The following is a 15,757-nucleotide window of genomic DNA, read 5'->3' as shown; positions in this document are numbered from 1 at the left end:
AAGCCAACAACAGAACAACAGAATCATTGGCAACACTCAACACTGGTGAAAGGAAGCAGTGCAATCAACCAACTGAAAATGGAAAGGAGCCATTCAAGAAAGGTAGGAGAATTAGGAGACAGTATGTTAAAGAAGCTAAGTCTGAGGATTCAGAAGCAAAATAAGAACCGCAAGGTGTCCACAGGCGTTGACAAGGGGGGCGGGGGGGTATTGGGATCTTTGCTAGAAGAGTTCAGTCTACCAGTACTTACCTTTCCTCCTTTAAAAAGGGAAAAGTGAAAAAAAAGGAGTGGGGAGAGGGAACAATTTTGACTTCCTGCAGCTCTGGACCCAGCCAGAATTATGAAGACCAACTGCCTCACAGGATCCAGTTTCCTGGGAAGCTTTATCTGGTCATAAAATAAACATTCTTTTGATTGCTGTTGACTTGAACTTTTGCAGCAATGTTAAAGCATTTTGGGATATTTGAAATTTCACATTCTTCAGAGATTCCTCTCCTGATGATACTTGAGCTAATAAAAGTTGACCATAAGCGCTATTGTTATCCATTATACAACTATATATAGGACTGCCTTTAAGGATTCAATATAAGCACCTCTATTTACATCTGTTAATAGAGTCCCAGCAGTTAGTTATTTCTTTACCAAAATGATCTAGATCCAAAGAAATGTCTCTGGTTTAATGACCTATGGACCAATCAAGTTATCATCCTGTATTATTGTTAAAATATTCACTTTAAAGTCTAAGATAAAAAATTCAAATACCTGCCCCTACACCCCCTCCCCGAAAAAAAATCCATGCAACTTTTAATAACAGAAATAAGCCTCCCCAAACAAACTGTAAACGCATACTTACTTATTAGGTATATGGTGAAATCTGAATTAATAGTACAGCCAACCTATAGCAGGAAATAGATTGTTCCCATTCTCTCATTAGTTCAAAGAGCTTAGAGTTCTTGAGTGGGATGTGTTGAACATCTCTCTAAAGATTTGGTATATTACTGAATTCCAGAAGAGGTGGAGCTAAAGGCAAACTTGGCTGAGAGCCATTTCTGTCATCTGTGTGCTAGCCTACTGGATGAGGTCTTGGAACTATAGTATTCTAACTTTAACTAGTCTATATTAAGAAACATTTTACATCTGTACACATATATTCTGTAACTAAAACAGATGTCAGGAAAAAATTTTTTATGTAAAATTGATATATTTCCTATACAGTATTTTTTAGTATGTTTTTAATATTGGATGTAAACCACTAAATTGATTTCACTTCCTAAAATATGGTGAAAGTCTTCCAATATAATAACCCAACTGAAAGCTCATTCCTCTAGCCTCTTTCCATTATTTCTATCATATAGATTGACCTAAGGTTAAATAAGTATTAATGAGATAAGAATGATCACAGATGCTGGTCACTCCCTACAGAAAGTTAAAGTGGTAAGTTATTCACAAAGACTATAGCAAAGTGATGTCTTAAAAAAATGCACAAAGTATAAAAGAAGTTCAAAGATGATACTAACACCTAAGATGGAAAATAAGCTTAATAGAGCTTAAATGAAGATCTGAAAAATTGGAGAAAAGCCTTTTTAGAAAACAGTATAAAATAAACAAGGCATAGAGAAAATAGGCTGGAGGAAATAAATACTGAAAATCATAGAAAACTTAAAAGCTACAAAGATAATAAAATACCTGAAATCGGGATCCCTGGGTGGCTCAGCGGTTTAGCGCCTGCCTTTGGCCCAGGGCGCGATCCTGGAGTCCCGGGATCGAGTCCCGCACCGGGCTCCCGGCATGGAGCCTGCTTCTCCCTACTCCTGTGTCTCTGCCTCTCTCTCTCTCTCTCTCTCATAAATAAATAAATCTTTTTTTTTTAAATTTTTATTTATTTATGAGAGAGAAAGAGAGAGACGCAGAGACACAGGCAGAGGGAGAAGCAGGCTCCATGCACCGGGAGCCTGACGTGGGACTCCATCCCGGGTCTCCAGGATCGCGCCCTGGGCCAAAGGCAGGCGCCAAACCGCTGCGCCACCCAGGGATCCCAATAAATAAATCTTTAAAAAAAAAAAAAAAAAAAAAAACACACCTGAAATCCTACATAGGCATAATTTACATTATTAATGAAGAGAATTGAGCAAATTAGATAAAATTTTCCTGAAATAAAAAGCAAACCTTCAAGAAATATCCCAATGAATTTAAGATATAAAGGATTATAGGGATATACCTAAGCAGAGAAATCAAGTCTTATATAAAAGAGAGAGAAAACTTCAGAAGCTGGTCTCCTATGGCTCTAAAGGTGTGCAGAAAATAGTGATAGGAATTTTATACCTAGCCAAAACTGTCTTTAAAACATAAAGAGATGGGGATCCCTGGGTGGCGCAGCGGTTTGGCGCCTGCCTTTGGCCCAGGGCGCGATCCTGGAGAACCGGGATCGAGTCCCACGTCGGGCTCCCGGTGCATGGAGCCTGCTCCTCCCTCTGCCTGTGTCTCTGCCTCTCTCTCTCTCTCTCTCTCTCTCTCTCTCTCATAAATAAATAAAAATTAAACAAAAAACAAAAAAAAAGAAAACATAAAGAGAGGGATGCTTGGGTGGCTCAGTCAGTTAAATATCTGCCTTCAGATCAGTTTATGATCCTAGGGTCCTGGGATCTAGCTCTGCATCAGGTTCCCTGCTTCTCCCTCTCTTCCTTGCTTGTGCTCTCTCTTGCTATCTCTGTCTCTCACAAATAAAATCTAAATAAAAACAATGGGAAATAATTGTAGGACTCAACTTATATGTGAACATTGTCTATATAAGAAATAATATAGGGACACCTGGGTGGCTCAGTTCTGGAGCATCTGCTTTTGGCTCAGGTCATGATCCCCAGGGTCCTGGGATCAAGTCCTGCATCAGGCTTCCTCTGAGGAGCCTGCTTTTCCCTCTGCCTATGTCTCTGCTTCTCTTTGTGAATAAATAAAATCTTTAAAAAATTAATATAACCAAGAAGTAGAGGAACTGGTAAACTTTTTTTCTTCATAACAGGAGTCATGCATGATCTCTAAAACATACCTGAAAACTAGGAAGAAATAACCAGCCTCTTTAATGTTTTCTAGAATTGTCCTAAATTTTAAGGGGAATCTTTTAGAACTAATCTTTTTTTCTACTAAAGTTTAGAAAAACTTTTGAGTATTTCATCTCACATTTTTTTGTTAAATCCAAGTGAAATTAATCTGATGATGTATACACACATACACACACACATATATATACATATATATTAGATTTTATTTATTCATGAGAAACAGAGAGAGGCAGAGACACAGGCAGAGGGAGAAGCAGACTCGCTGTGGGGAGCCCAATTGCAGGACTTGATCCCAAGACCCCCGGGGACCAGAACCAGAGCCACCCAGGTGCCCCAACTTGCTATATTTAGTACACAGCACATGAGCCCACTTTTCTGAAACTCTATGTATGTATGTCTATGTTTAAGAAAGATAGTTGGGGCTATGGGAAGGTGCCTAGCTGGCTCAGCTGGAAAAGCATGTGGCTCTTGGATCTCAGTCACAAGTTCTAATCCCACATTGGGTGAATGAGAAAATAAACAAAACGTTGGAATGGATAAAGTTCACCAGCTATTAATGGTATTTATTTCTGGTTGATGATCTTTTTATACTTTGCTTTTATTTAATGTTTCCTTTTTTTTTAATACATTAAATTATCCTTTAAGGAAAAAAAATGAATTGTTTGGACTTTATAAAGTTATTTGATAAGTTTACCAACACAGTTTATATACTGTTTGCTGGGACCACAAAAACGGTAACCAGCTTTCCTGGAGGCAACTTGGCAGTATGTAGCAGGAACTTAGAACTTTTATCCTTTTTACTGAATAATCCCATATATGAATATAAATTCACCATACTAAAATAATAAACACAAAAATAGCTTTATCCTATCATTTTACATATTATTATATATGAGAAAAGCAGCAATGCCCATCAGTAGAGGACTAAACAAATAAATGGTATATCATTAATATTCATAGTTTTGAATGATCTTTAATGTCCATGAAAATATTAATATTTCCATGTCATTAAACATTATACAAAACATTTCAAAACAATACAATCTTATGTGTGGGGTGTATGTGTACTCTGCAGAAGATTGATAATTTGAGCACTTTTCAATTGCTCCACAATGAGTCTGAATTCACAATCACAAAAGTTTACAACTTTGAGAAGTTTGCATACTTCTAAAACTGAGCAGCTACTGTATAAATGACAAACTAAGAGTATTCTATTTTTCCACTTGCTACAGTTTTGCCATTTATTGAGCACTGGTAATTGCTAAAGGAGACACAAGTCATAGAGCATTCCTTCATTGCACTTCACAGATACTGCGTTTTTTTGTTTGTTTGTTTTTTGTTTTTTTAAACCAAGGTTTATGGCAACCCTCCATAAACAAATGCATTGGTTTTTTGTCTAATGGCATATGACAGAAACACCAAGTTGTCTGTATCGTATTTTGGTAACAGTAATCTGTGTCATGGTTTGGGTGCCACAAATCCTGCCCATGTAAAATAGCAAACCTAACAAATGGTTTTTCTGACTGCTCTGTTGACTGGCCACTCCCCTGTCTCTCTCCCTCTTTGGACTTTCCTATTCCCTGAGACAACAATACTGAAATTAGGCTAACTTTTAACCCCAATGGCCCTGAGTGTTCAGGTGATACGACAGGGCGATTGGTGTGGCAAACTTCAGTTGTCCTATTTCAAGAAATTGCCACAGTCACCCCAACCTTCACCAACTACCACCCTGATCAGTCAGCCCTCAGCATCAAGTCAAGACCTTCCACCAGCAAAAAAGATTACAACTCACTGAAGCTCAGCTGATGGTTAGCATTTTTTTTTTACAATAAAAGTATATTTAAATTAAGATGTGAATTCTCAACATAATGGTACTGCACACTTAATCAACTACAATAGTGTAAACATAACTTCTATATGCTGGGAAAATCAAAAAAGGCATTTGACTCACTTTATTGCAGTGATCTGGGACCTAACCTGCAAGATTCTGAGGTATGCCTATATTTTAACACAAAAGCATACAGCTGGGCCAGCTATCTCATTAACAAAATAAATAAGCGAACTCCACCATTTAGTAGGATTCTGAGAGATACTGATCTTAACATTTAATAAATACCTTTTCAGGGCTGCAAATATGGCAGGAAAGCCCTCAACCTCCTGCAATAGATTTCAAGCATCTTGCAAGCCGGAAAATATGGCAAAAGCCCAGGTAGTCTCCTATTTTAAGTAATGCATATCTGAGGAAGCAGAACAAAGATAATACACTGTCCTTAAAATACGTTTGTATTTACTTATTCTGCAAATTTCCAAATCTATACGATCATTTAGTCCAAAATCCCTGGCAAATATATAACTGGGGGCGGGGGGGTTGTGTTCAGATAAAATTACCTCACTGCAGTGTACCAAAACACCACCCAATAAACAAAAATTTTAATTTCAACTATACTCAAGTGACCACAACCATTACTGGTAAAAACCATCTTGGGAAGTGTGCATTCCAGGTAAGAATGGATAGTCTGGCACATGCTAGTACTTCAGTAAATAAGAAATATTTCCCTCCACTCTGTCAGTATCACTCTCAGTGTTTAAAAACTCTCCCTCAAAACATCTGTTTCAATTCTCTTTCCAACATATAAATGTGCTACCTTGGATTTCACTTTGTTTTGCACTTCAGTTTTCTCAATGATAGAATGGAGATAGCATGTTTCTGTCAACTTCATATGGATATTGTGAAGATCCAGTAAAAGACATAAAAAAGATCCTTGGATCTCTAAAACTAATTCTGTAATTTTGAATACTCTATTCACAGAGAGTAAAACAAATCTCTAAATTGTTACATTGTATTTCCATGATCCAACAACCATATGAATTAACCAAATTTGACTCTTGTCAAAAAGATTTATTAACTTAAAATAGAATTACTTCAAATACAGACAAAAGCAACTTTCTGTTCAAGTTTGAATATTTTCAATATACAACAATGTAAAAGAAAAAAATTCTGAATCTTCATGTTGTAGTTTTATTTTTTTTTCTTTTTTTTACCTTTTAAAAAGTTTTGGCACTACAAGGTTCTGTAAAGAATAGAAGTGACAAATTTAAAACACATGAAAGTTTTTCCTAATTCTTAAGAACAATATATATATAAAGTCTGAAGCAACCAAAGTATGAATACAGCTAATAGAAAATAAAGAATGTAATTTTTAAATTCTCTCTTTATACAATTCATCAAGATTAAACAAAACAAAATTCCCTTAAAAATAGGGTAATAAAATAGATGAAATTTGTATCACTCAATTTGGTGATACTAGTAAAAACTATAGTTCATATTTATATACAAATAATACAGTCTTTAAAAACAGTCTTAGAATTTAAATAAGCTATCTAAACGTGTTAAAATTTTAAATCAGGACCTGATTTGTTTTCCATTAAATGTCACTTTTTCTGCTGAATGTAACTGACATTGAGGTACGGATACCCTTGAGACAGCAGGATTGGCTGGTTGCTGTGCATCGGTAGACCAGCTGAAAGAAAATGGACTCGCATTACTCCGACACGTTTCCTCTTGGTGGGTGGGGACAACGCTCTCTACACCGACGGGTGGCACATCTGTCTGTTGGACACAACACAGACAGGAAAACTGAAAGGCTTGTGCCTGTTTATCTGAAAACCCTTAGAATTTAACTTGTAGCTAGTTCTTTTTTTTTTCTATTTATACAGTAAAGAGGACATAACACATGTCAAAACATTTAGCAGGGGAAGGAGGAGGGCAGAAAGGAAATGGTATGTGAAAGAAAAGAGAGATGAAGAGGAGGAAAACAACAAATTCACCAAGGAAGAACTTCAGACTCCCCCTACAACCCCACCGAGCCCTAAAAGGGCTTGTATAACCAAAAGTAACTTTCCTCAACCCTAGTTCTTTACTCTGAAGAATAAGCACAATCAGTGCTCTGCCACTTGATAAAACAGGGATGCCCCTGTAGTACATGGATAGTTTAGGAAGGCTAAATGGAATCTGCACCAGTGGCTTCCCCTTAAAGTTATTTCATTCAGTCAACATTTCCTGAGTCCCTTAAGTTCTTGAACTCCTAGTTATATTATTTTTTCAGCTAAGAACTCTTCTCCTGTAATCTCCATGAAAAAAATCCTGTATCTCTAGTTCAAATGTCAAAATCTTGTGTGAATTGATCCCTGATGTCCATATCTCCTGTTAACTCTGGTCCTGTTCTTGTCTATTTTACATGCCTGGCTCTCCTAACAAAATATGCATTAGGAATACAAGTTTTACTTAATTCTTGCTTGAACAACAAGCACCTGACACACAGTATGCTCTCTCACAATTTATTGAATGCATAAAATTTTACTCCTTGTTTCTGGCCTTCACGTAGCCTCCTTTGTCCCAGAGTAAAACCCACCCAGCCGGTTAATGAATTTGTAAGCAACGGTACCTTGAGTATAGAACGGTTTGTTGGGCTGAAATCTGGCATTTCCCTGATGCATGAAGTTTTGATGCAAACCATAAGGCCACGAAGCTGGGACAAGAGGGAAATGGGGACGTGGTGCATGTTCCCACGGAATTGGAGGATTTAGTCCTGGAAAGCCTGGCTCTGCATTTTAACAAGACAGGAAAGACATACTTTAAAACATCAGTTTGTTCATTTAAATACACCTTCATTCCACAAAGATGTATTGAGTACCTACACTGGACAAGAACAATGCTAAATGTGAGGATATCAAAGTTTTTAAAGAATCAAATATGTAACTGTGTTCAAATTACTCATAAGAGAGACATACAAGAGGATGACATATAATATGTGGTCACTACTGTAATAGATGGGTGGAAGGTGTTCTAGAGAAGGCACTAACATATTTGGTTCAAGGATAGAGAAGGTTTTTCTAGGATGATTAAATAGAATTTTTAAGCACAAGGAACTAGTTAGGCAAAATGGGGCAAAGAGGGCATTTTAGACAGAAGGAATAGGAAGTACAGTAGCCAGGAAACAGGAAAGCACAGAAGTTTGGGAAGCTGCAAAACAAATAGCAATACAAAGAAAGGAGTAAAGGCAGGGAGTGATAAGAAAAAAGGCTGGACAGGGTAAGGTAAAATTTACATTTCAAAGAACTACAGTACATCATTAAGGAGCTTACATTTTACCCTAAAGACAATGCCAACTATCCTAGAAATAATTATATCATGGCCTGAAAGTTGATTCTATTAGAAACTAAAGCACTTGGTGTAACGGTTGAGAACTTGGACTTTGGAGCCAAAGAGGTTGAAGTTCAAATACCAGTTCCAAAAATTATAAAGGTTCCATTATGCACCTCAGGTTATTGTGAGGATTAAATTAGATAACAGAGGTAATGTGACTTACAGAAGTTCTGGTATGTAAGTAAGAACTCAAAAACACTATGAGTGCTATTCTTTCTACGGCAAACCACCCCACAGTCTACGTCCCTTTAAGATGTATCTGTAAGTAAATCTTTCAAAGTGTAACTTTTTAAAGTACTCACTAAATCTTTTGGATCATTTTTGGTGACTTTTCTCATTCAGGGTCATAATGTGGCAGGAAATAATCTGAAAGACACTGTCCTCATTCACTGAACTTCCTAGCAGGAACTCAAATTAGGAGGTACGGGATAGGGAGGAGTACACAGTAAAAAGACTAAAACCCATACTAGACACATCCTTCACAAGCTCAGTCTTCTTGGGAGGTAACCAGGAAAAAAAAGTAGCTGGTTCATGGAAGTTCATAAAATCAAGTTACAACTGGGATCCCTGGGTGGCGCAGCGGTTTGGCGCCTGCCTTTGGCCCAGGGCGTGATCCTGGAGACCCGGGATCGAATCCCACATCGGGCTCCCGGTGCATGGAGCCTGCTTCTCCCTCTGCCTATGTCTCTGCTTCTCTCTCTTTCTCTCTCTGTGACCATCATAAATAAATAAAAATTAAAAAAAAAAACTTTAAAAAAAAAATCAAGTTACAACTAAGAGCTGAGGCTATACTACAAGGTATATTGTTTTTCTTTAAACGAGACTGGGCATACATATTGAGGTCCAGATGAATTGAGAAATGACGTTTTAACACAGAAAGGTATTTCTTAGAATACATTCCAATCTCCCTTGGCCATTTTTCACAACCAAATATTTTCATAATACAAACGTGGAGAGAAGGGATAGCTAACACAACTGGAGGATAGAATCAACAATAATTAAGGGCGTCCTGCAGAAAGTAAGGTAAATTTAAAGATGGGGGATGAGTAATCAAGCCAAGCTTTCTCACAAAGCAAAAGGAGGGGAGAGTGAGCAAGAGAGGTAAGGGAGAGGACTTTCTAGGCAGATGGAACAAATTAATTAACAATTAGGGATAAGAGACAGTACGGTGTGTTTCTGGGATGTTAATTAGTTCATTAAGGCGTAAAGAGATCAACTAGTGATGGTACACGGAGGACTAGAACTGTAAAAACTGAGCCACTGTACCAAAGGGCAAGGCACTGGTGGGTCTGTGTTCATGCTTACATAACTCAGTAACTATCAAGGTACATGTCATGACATATATACAGTGAACATTTGTTGAGTGACAGAATGGCTATGTATGCCATATATCCCTTAACCTTGGAAATCTAAATGAGTTCCCACATTCTGGCATCTCTGCTCAGCAAAATGCATTATCTGTATTGTTCAAAGAGTTCAGAGATACCTCCTCCATCATAGTGCTCTAGGTAATATCATTTTTGTTTTAAAAGTATTGTATTTAGGGACGCCTGGGTGGCTCAGTGGTTGAGTATGACTTTGGCTCAGGGTGTGATCCCGGGGTCCTGGGATCGAGTCCCGCATCAGGCTCCCCTCAGGAAGCCTACTTCTCCCTCTGCCTGTGTCTCTGCCTCTCTCCCTGTGTGTCTCATGAATAAATGAATAAAATCTTAAAAAAAAAAGTACTGTATTTCTTTTGAAAATTGATAAAGGGAAAGAATCAAGCTTAGTCTACTTTTCCCATACAAACTGTATTTCAGGATAATCAACTAGCTAATAAGGGAAAGTTCTTTATAGAAGAATCACAAATTGTGAATAGAAAATCATCATTTTACAACCCATAGTGAAATAATGGTTATCAGCAGTAATTATCTACGACAGCTACGACTAGTGTGTAAAAATTAATGAGGAACTTAATAATGAATAGAACAGGCTAACTTCGCCTAATTCATTGATCCATCTTAGGTCCCCAAAAGAGGAACAGAAAGTAAGTTCTTTTTAAAATGAGGGAACAAGAACCATATAGCACCAACCAAAAAGTAAAATTCTTGCTAACAAAACTAACCTGAATCTAATCCAGACTCTGGACCTAACTACCAATTTACAGAAAATATGGGGACAGAGGTACAATTTAAACAATGCCCCCAAAATAAAATTCACCCCCCCCAAAAAAAAATTTCACCCAACACCAGAATGTGGGAAGTTCTATAATTTCTTAAAGTTTATATGGAGTTTTGAAAAAAACTAGGAGAAACTATTATAAATTAAAGAAGGGTTAAGAGAACAACCGTATATAAAGTATGGGGCTTTGTTTGAATCTTAATTCCAAAAAATCAACAGTAATTTTAGAAAAATAGGTAAATCATGCACCTGTGCCAAAATTTCTTGACAGATATGCAGGGGGGTGGGGGGAGAAAGAAAAGAAAAGAAAGAAAAGAAAAGAAAAGAAAAGAAAAGAAAAGAAAAGAAAAGAAAAGAAAAGAAAGAAAAGAAAAATAGGTAAAGATGAACAAGGACTGGGTATTAGAGGACACTGGGTTTGGTAATAATAGTCTCGTGTGTGTGTGTGTGTGTGTGTGTGTGTGTGTGTGTGTGTGTGTGTGTGTGTGTTTCAAGAAATACAAAGACATTTATAGGGAAATTTAATCCAATGCCAAAGATTTGATTAAATACTAAAGCCAAGGGCGTCTGGGTGACTCAGCTGGTTAAGCATCTGCCTTAGCTCAGGTCATGTTCCAGGGTCCTGGGACTGAGCCCCGCATCGGGTTCCCTCTCCCTCTCCCTCTATCTCTGCCTGCTGCTACCTCTGCTTGTGCTCTCAAATGAATAAATAAAATCTTTAAAAAAATAAATAAAGCCAAAGCTTTTTTTTAAAAAGGGGGACACCCGAATGACTCAACAGTTGAGTGTCTGCCTTCAGCTTCAGATCAGGGTGTGATCCGAGTCCCAGGATCAGGTCCATCAGGCTCCCTGCATGGAGCCTGCTTCTCCCTCTGCCTGCCTCTCTGCCTCTGTGTGTCTCCCATGAATAAATAAATGAAATCTTAAAAAAAAAAAAATTAGGTAAAGGAGTGGGTTGGCTGGGTGGCTCAGTCAAGTGTCCAACTCTTAGTTTCAGCTCAGGTCATGATCTCAAAGTTGTGGGATCAAGACCTCACCTACATCAGACTCCATGCTTAAAAGGGAGTCTGCCTGAAATGCTCTCCCTCTCCTTCTGCCTCTACCCTCTCCCCACCAAAATAAATAAATCTTTAAAACAGATAAATGCAGTAAAGGAGTCAAAGACTAGCAAATACTGATAACTGCTAAAAGCTGGGTAATGGGGGGGGGGTGATTCATCATTCTTTTTGTGTACATTTCAAATTTTTAATAATACAGTTTTTAAAATAAAAATATTATCAGGGCAGGGATGCCTGGGTGGCGCAGCGGTTTGGCGCCTGCCTTTGGCCCAGGGCGCGATCCTGGAGACCCGGGATCGAATCCCACATCGGGCTCCTGGTGCATGGAGCCTGCTTCTCCCTCTGCCCGTGTCTCTGCGCCTCTCTCTCTCTGACTATTGTAGATTAAAATAAATAAAGATTAAAAATATATATATATTATCAGGGCATCTGGGAGTCGCAGTCAGTTAGACAACTGACTCATGGTTTTGGCTCAGGTCGTGATCTGAGTCTTGAGATGGAGCCTCCAGTTGGGCTCTGCCCTCAGCACAGAGTCTGCTTGAGATTCTCCTTTCTTTCCCTCTGCCCCTCCCATTCGTAAGCTCTCTCTAAAATAAATGTCTTTAAAAAATGGACTAAAAAGCTAAATATAAAACAAGATTTCTCTTTTATCAAATATTTTTGATTATGCAAATATTTAAAAAACAAATGGATGGTAAGACACCTACAGATTACTTGGCAGCTATGTCTAGGAATTGAGAATATGGATTATTCTTTATTATTCAAATGTTCTATGATGAAAATATATTAGAAATCAGAAAAAAGACTAGTGTTTATTTTTTGTTAAGATTTTATTAATTTGAGAGAGAGAGAGAGAGAGAGAGAGAGAGAGAGAAAGAGAGAGATCACAAGCAGAGGGAGCCCAATGCAGTACTTGATCCCAGGACCCCTGGAATCATGACCTGAGACGAAGGCAGACACTTAACCGACTGAGCCACCCAGGCACCCAAAACTAGTATTTTTTAATGCTACAAAATGCTACCAACCTTTTTAAAGAACTGATCCCTACTCGGAGAAATGAGTCTAGGGCAAAGATCATACATAGGTTTTGAAGAAAGAAATTGGTAAATCTTGGATCTACTATGCTTAATTATGACAGCATGACAGTTACTTAACCCTGCAATTTCCTTAACTATAAAATTAGTTTTAATAATACTTACACCATGCTGGATTGCCGTGAAAATTTAAAATAATAAAATGAGTAACACTTAAGTATATTACTTCATTTAATATTCACAACATTCCTGTGAGTTAGATGCTATTAATATCCCTATATTACAGATGAAACCAATGCACAAAGAGATTAAGCAACTGCCTAATGCCACATAATAAATGGCAAGGTTAGGATTCAAATCCAGACAGTGTGAATTGACAGCCCATAAACTTTACCTAATCCTATACTGCCCCTCATAAATATTGCTTCCCATTCTTTTCCTCATATTTATTTCCCCAAGTTCAACCAGTAATACCAATCACCCAACCTTTCTACAGACAGATGCAAAAGAAGAAAAGGAAGGGTTACCCGAATTCCCCACTGTACCATTGTTCACCAGGGAATTTGGAGCCACAGTACGAGGCCAGTGTCCATCATGAGAGGAGTTAGGGATCGCCACAGGTCTGGCAGCAGGCTGTGCAAAGATGATGCTGGGATCGTTCAGGGTAATATTGCTGGGGGCACTGCCTGGTGTAGAGTGGATCACTGGGCCGTGGATAGGCCAGGATGGGGCAGGGATCTGGAGAGGGTGCATTGGCAACAATCCCATATTGTGCATGGGAGAATACTGAGCTGGTGGTGACTGGGGAAAGTTATACATAGGCATCTGGACCTGATGGGGGGTCTGGGTTCCCTGCTGAGGTGGGCCAAGCTTGGGTTGGGATCCTGGCTGGGATGGAGACTGGGTAATGGCAGCTGATTGGGAAGAGTTCTGTGGAAATGGCTGGGGCTGAGGAGAATAAGATGGTGAATCAGACTGCAAAGAGAAAAAGATAACATTTTAAAATTAATTTCAAAACATCTTAATGTATAAAAGCAGAGATTATCTAAATACAAAATTATGGAGTTATTTCATCAGAACATTATAAACACAACTCTATGATGTGCATAGTAAGAGCCTCATTTTACATGAAAATAGAATTTTCTCCAAGAGCCTCAAACCTTCTCTGACATATATATTACCCTATAAATGTTTTTACTGTCCAAAGAAGAGAGAACCTAGACGTCATCCCCATCATGCAGAACCCATATTTCCAACTGTAACTAAAAATTTATGTCTAAATATCTCACAGCCACTTTGATTCAGTCCCTCAACAAGTTACTGTCAATTATGTCTGGGCATTGTTGTAGGTATTAAAAATCAATACTAACATGCATGCCCCTCAAGGAACTTAAAGTTTATAAGGGAAAGGAGAAAGAGCAGATGAAGAGATTACATGAGCAATTACAATGAAATACAATGATTATCATGATAAGGAATCTATGATATATAGTGTATAAGGAAATCCCAGAGCAGGAATACCTAAACATACTTGGGAGGAGAAAAAGATAAGATGAATGAAAGTGGAAATCAAGGAAAGCTTGCCAGAGAAGTGACCTTTAGGTTGAGACACAAGGGTAAACAACAGTCAGTCTGATAAAACAGGACAGGGACAAGGGAAGGGGAGGAGTGTTTCATGCAGAGGGAACAAAATGACTGAAGGTCTATACGCTCATCGACACCTCCTGGCTTGTTTAAACAACTGGATTCTGAAAGAAGTTTAATATTACTGAAGTAAAAGGGCAAGGGAATGGCAGATTTGAGGTTGAAGAACAAATGAGGGACACATTAATGAAGGGTCCCATAGGCCTTGTCATTAAGACTTTTATCCTGAGGGCACCGGGAAACCACTGAAGGGTTTCAAACTGGTAAGGAATATGATCGATCTGTATTTTAGAAAAATTATTCTAGCTTAATGGGAATGAAATAGAGAGTCTGGGGGGTGGGGGGAAGACTTAAAGAGAGTGAGTAAAAAACTGCTCTAAGATAGCAGCTCTGAAATGACGGTAACCTAGGCTAGGGAAATACAATATAGGGATAGGGAAGCAAATGGCTGTGGGCTAGGGAAATACAATATAGGGATCGGGAGGGATCCCTGGGTGGCGCAGCGGTTTGGCGCCTGCCTTTGGCCCAGGGCGCGATCCTGGAGACCCAGGATCGAGTCCCACATCGGGCTCCCGGTGCATGGGGCCTGCTTCTCCCTCTGCCTGTGTCTCTGCGTCTCTCTCTCTCTCTCTGTGACTATCATAAATAAATAAAAAAATTAAAAAATATATAGGGATAGGGAAGCAAATGGCTGTGAGCTATTTTTTATGGGTAGAAAATAAGAGGACTTAGGGACTGGATGTGGGGGTTGAGAGAGGGAGTAGTTCTGGAAACCAGCGAATAGGATCATTTAATGAGATGGAGAACACAGGGACAAGAGGTTAAGTTTAGGAATTTGGAAAGAAATATGTATTACATTCTAGACATTTTGAGGTTAAAGTGCTTTGTGAGATATCGGAACAACAATGTCCATTAGACAGACTATGACCCAAATCTCAGGTAAGAGAAAAGTAAGTGCTAAAGGCAAAAAGTAAAAGCAGCAGCATAGGAAAGTGGTTAGAGCATAGGTTTTAGAGACAGGGCCGGAGTTCAAGCTCTAGTTCCAAGTGTGTGCTGACCTCATGCAAGAACCTTAAATGTTTCTTCATTCACCTGTAATATAAAATAATAATCTATCTCATAGACTTTTGTGTAGATTAATTAAACAACACAGAATATAAACACCAAATTCAGGACAGTAGATACATTTTAGAATCTACTACTAAAGGAAGGGACGGTGGGAAGGCTTTAAGATGGGAACAGCATCCACAAAGAATTACATAGGAATTACTGACCACACATCACTTTTTAATAAACCAAAGATAATAAAACGTAAAGAATTGTTAAGGCCTGGTGGCACTACATGGGTATCTATTACTTTCTGTACTTTTCCAATATTTTATCATAAGAAACAGGAGGAAAAAAAGATATGGCCAACAGCCACTAAACAATGTTAGCTAATATTACTGTTGTTATATAACATTTATGACAATGTCAGGCCCAGGGTGCCTGGGTGGCGGCTCAGTCAGTCAAGTGTCTGCCTTCAGCTCAGGTCATGATTCCAGAGTCTTGGGATCAAGCCCACATCAGACTCCCTGCTCAGTGGAGAGTTGCTTCT

General features: G+C 38.5%; 1 protein-coding gene across 10 annotated transcripts in view; it reads right to left on the bottom strand.

Moving 5' to 3' along the window:
* Positions 1-5,942: 5,942 nt before the first annotated feature.
* The window catches only part of TUT4 (terminal uridylyl transferase 4), a 114,431-nt gene continuing 104,616 nt past the window's right edge, over positions 5,943-15,757 (bottom strand). For 6 of the 10 annotated variants that reach the window (XM_055341731.1, XM_055341733.1, XM_055341734.1 and 3 more), the window contains 3 exons: positions 13,044-13,491; positions 7,504-7,662; positions 5,943-6,579 (listed from right to left, as the gene is read on the bottom strand). In XM_055341731.1, the coding sequence (XP_055197706.1) occupies positions 6,491-6,579; positions 7,504-7,662; positions 13,044-13,491 (696 nt within the window). In that variant the 3' untranslated portion in view covers positions 5,943-6,490. Of the gene's footprint in view, positions 6,669-7,503; positions 7,663-13,043; positions 13,492-15,757 lie in introns of all 10 variants that reach the window. The other 4 variants (XM_055341736.1, XM_055341737.1, XM_055341738.1 and 1 more) reach the window with 2 other exon arrangements.

The sequence above is a fragment of the Nyctereutes procyonoides genome, unplaced genomic scaffold, assembly GCF_905146905.1.
Source record: "Nyctereutes procyonoides isolate TBG_1078 unplaced genomic scaffold, NYPRO_anot_genome, whole genome shotgun sequence".
NCBI classification, from domain to species: domain Eukaryota; kingdom Metazoa; phylum Chordata; class Mammalia; order Carnivora; family Canidae; genus Nyctereutes; species Nyctereutes procyonoides.
Note: the sequence above shows the minus strand (reverse complement) of the source record. Positions and strands in the feature narration are given on the sequence as shown.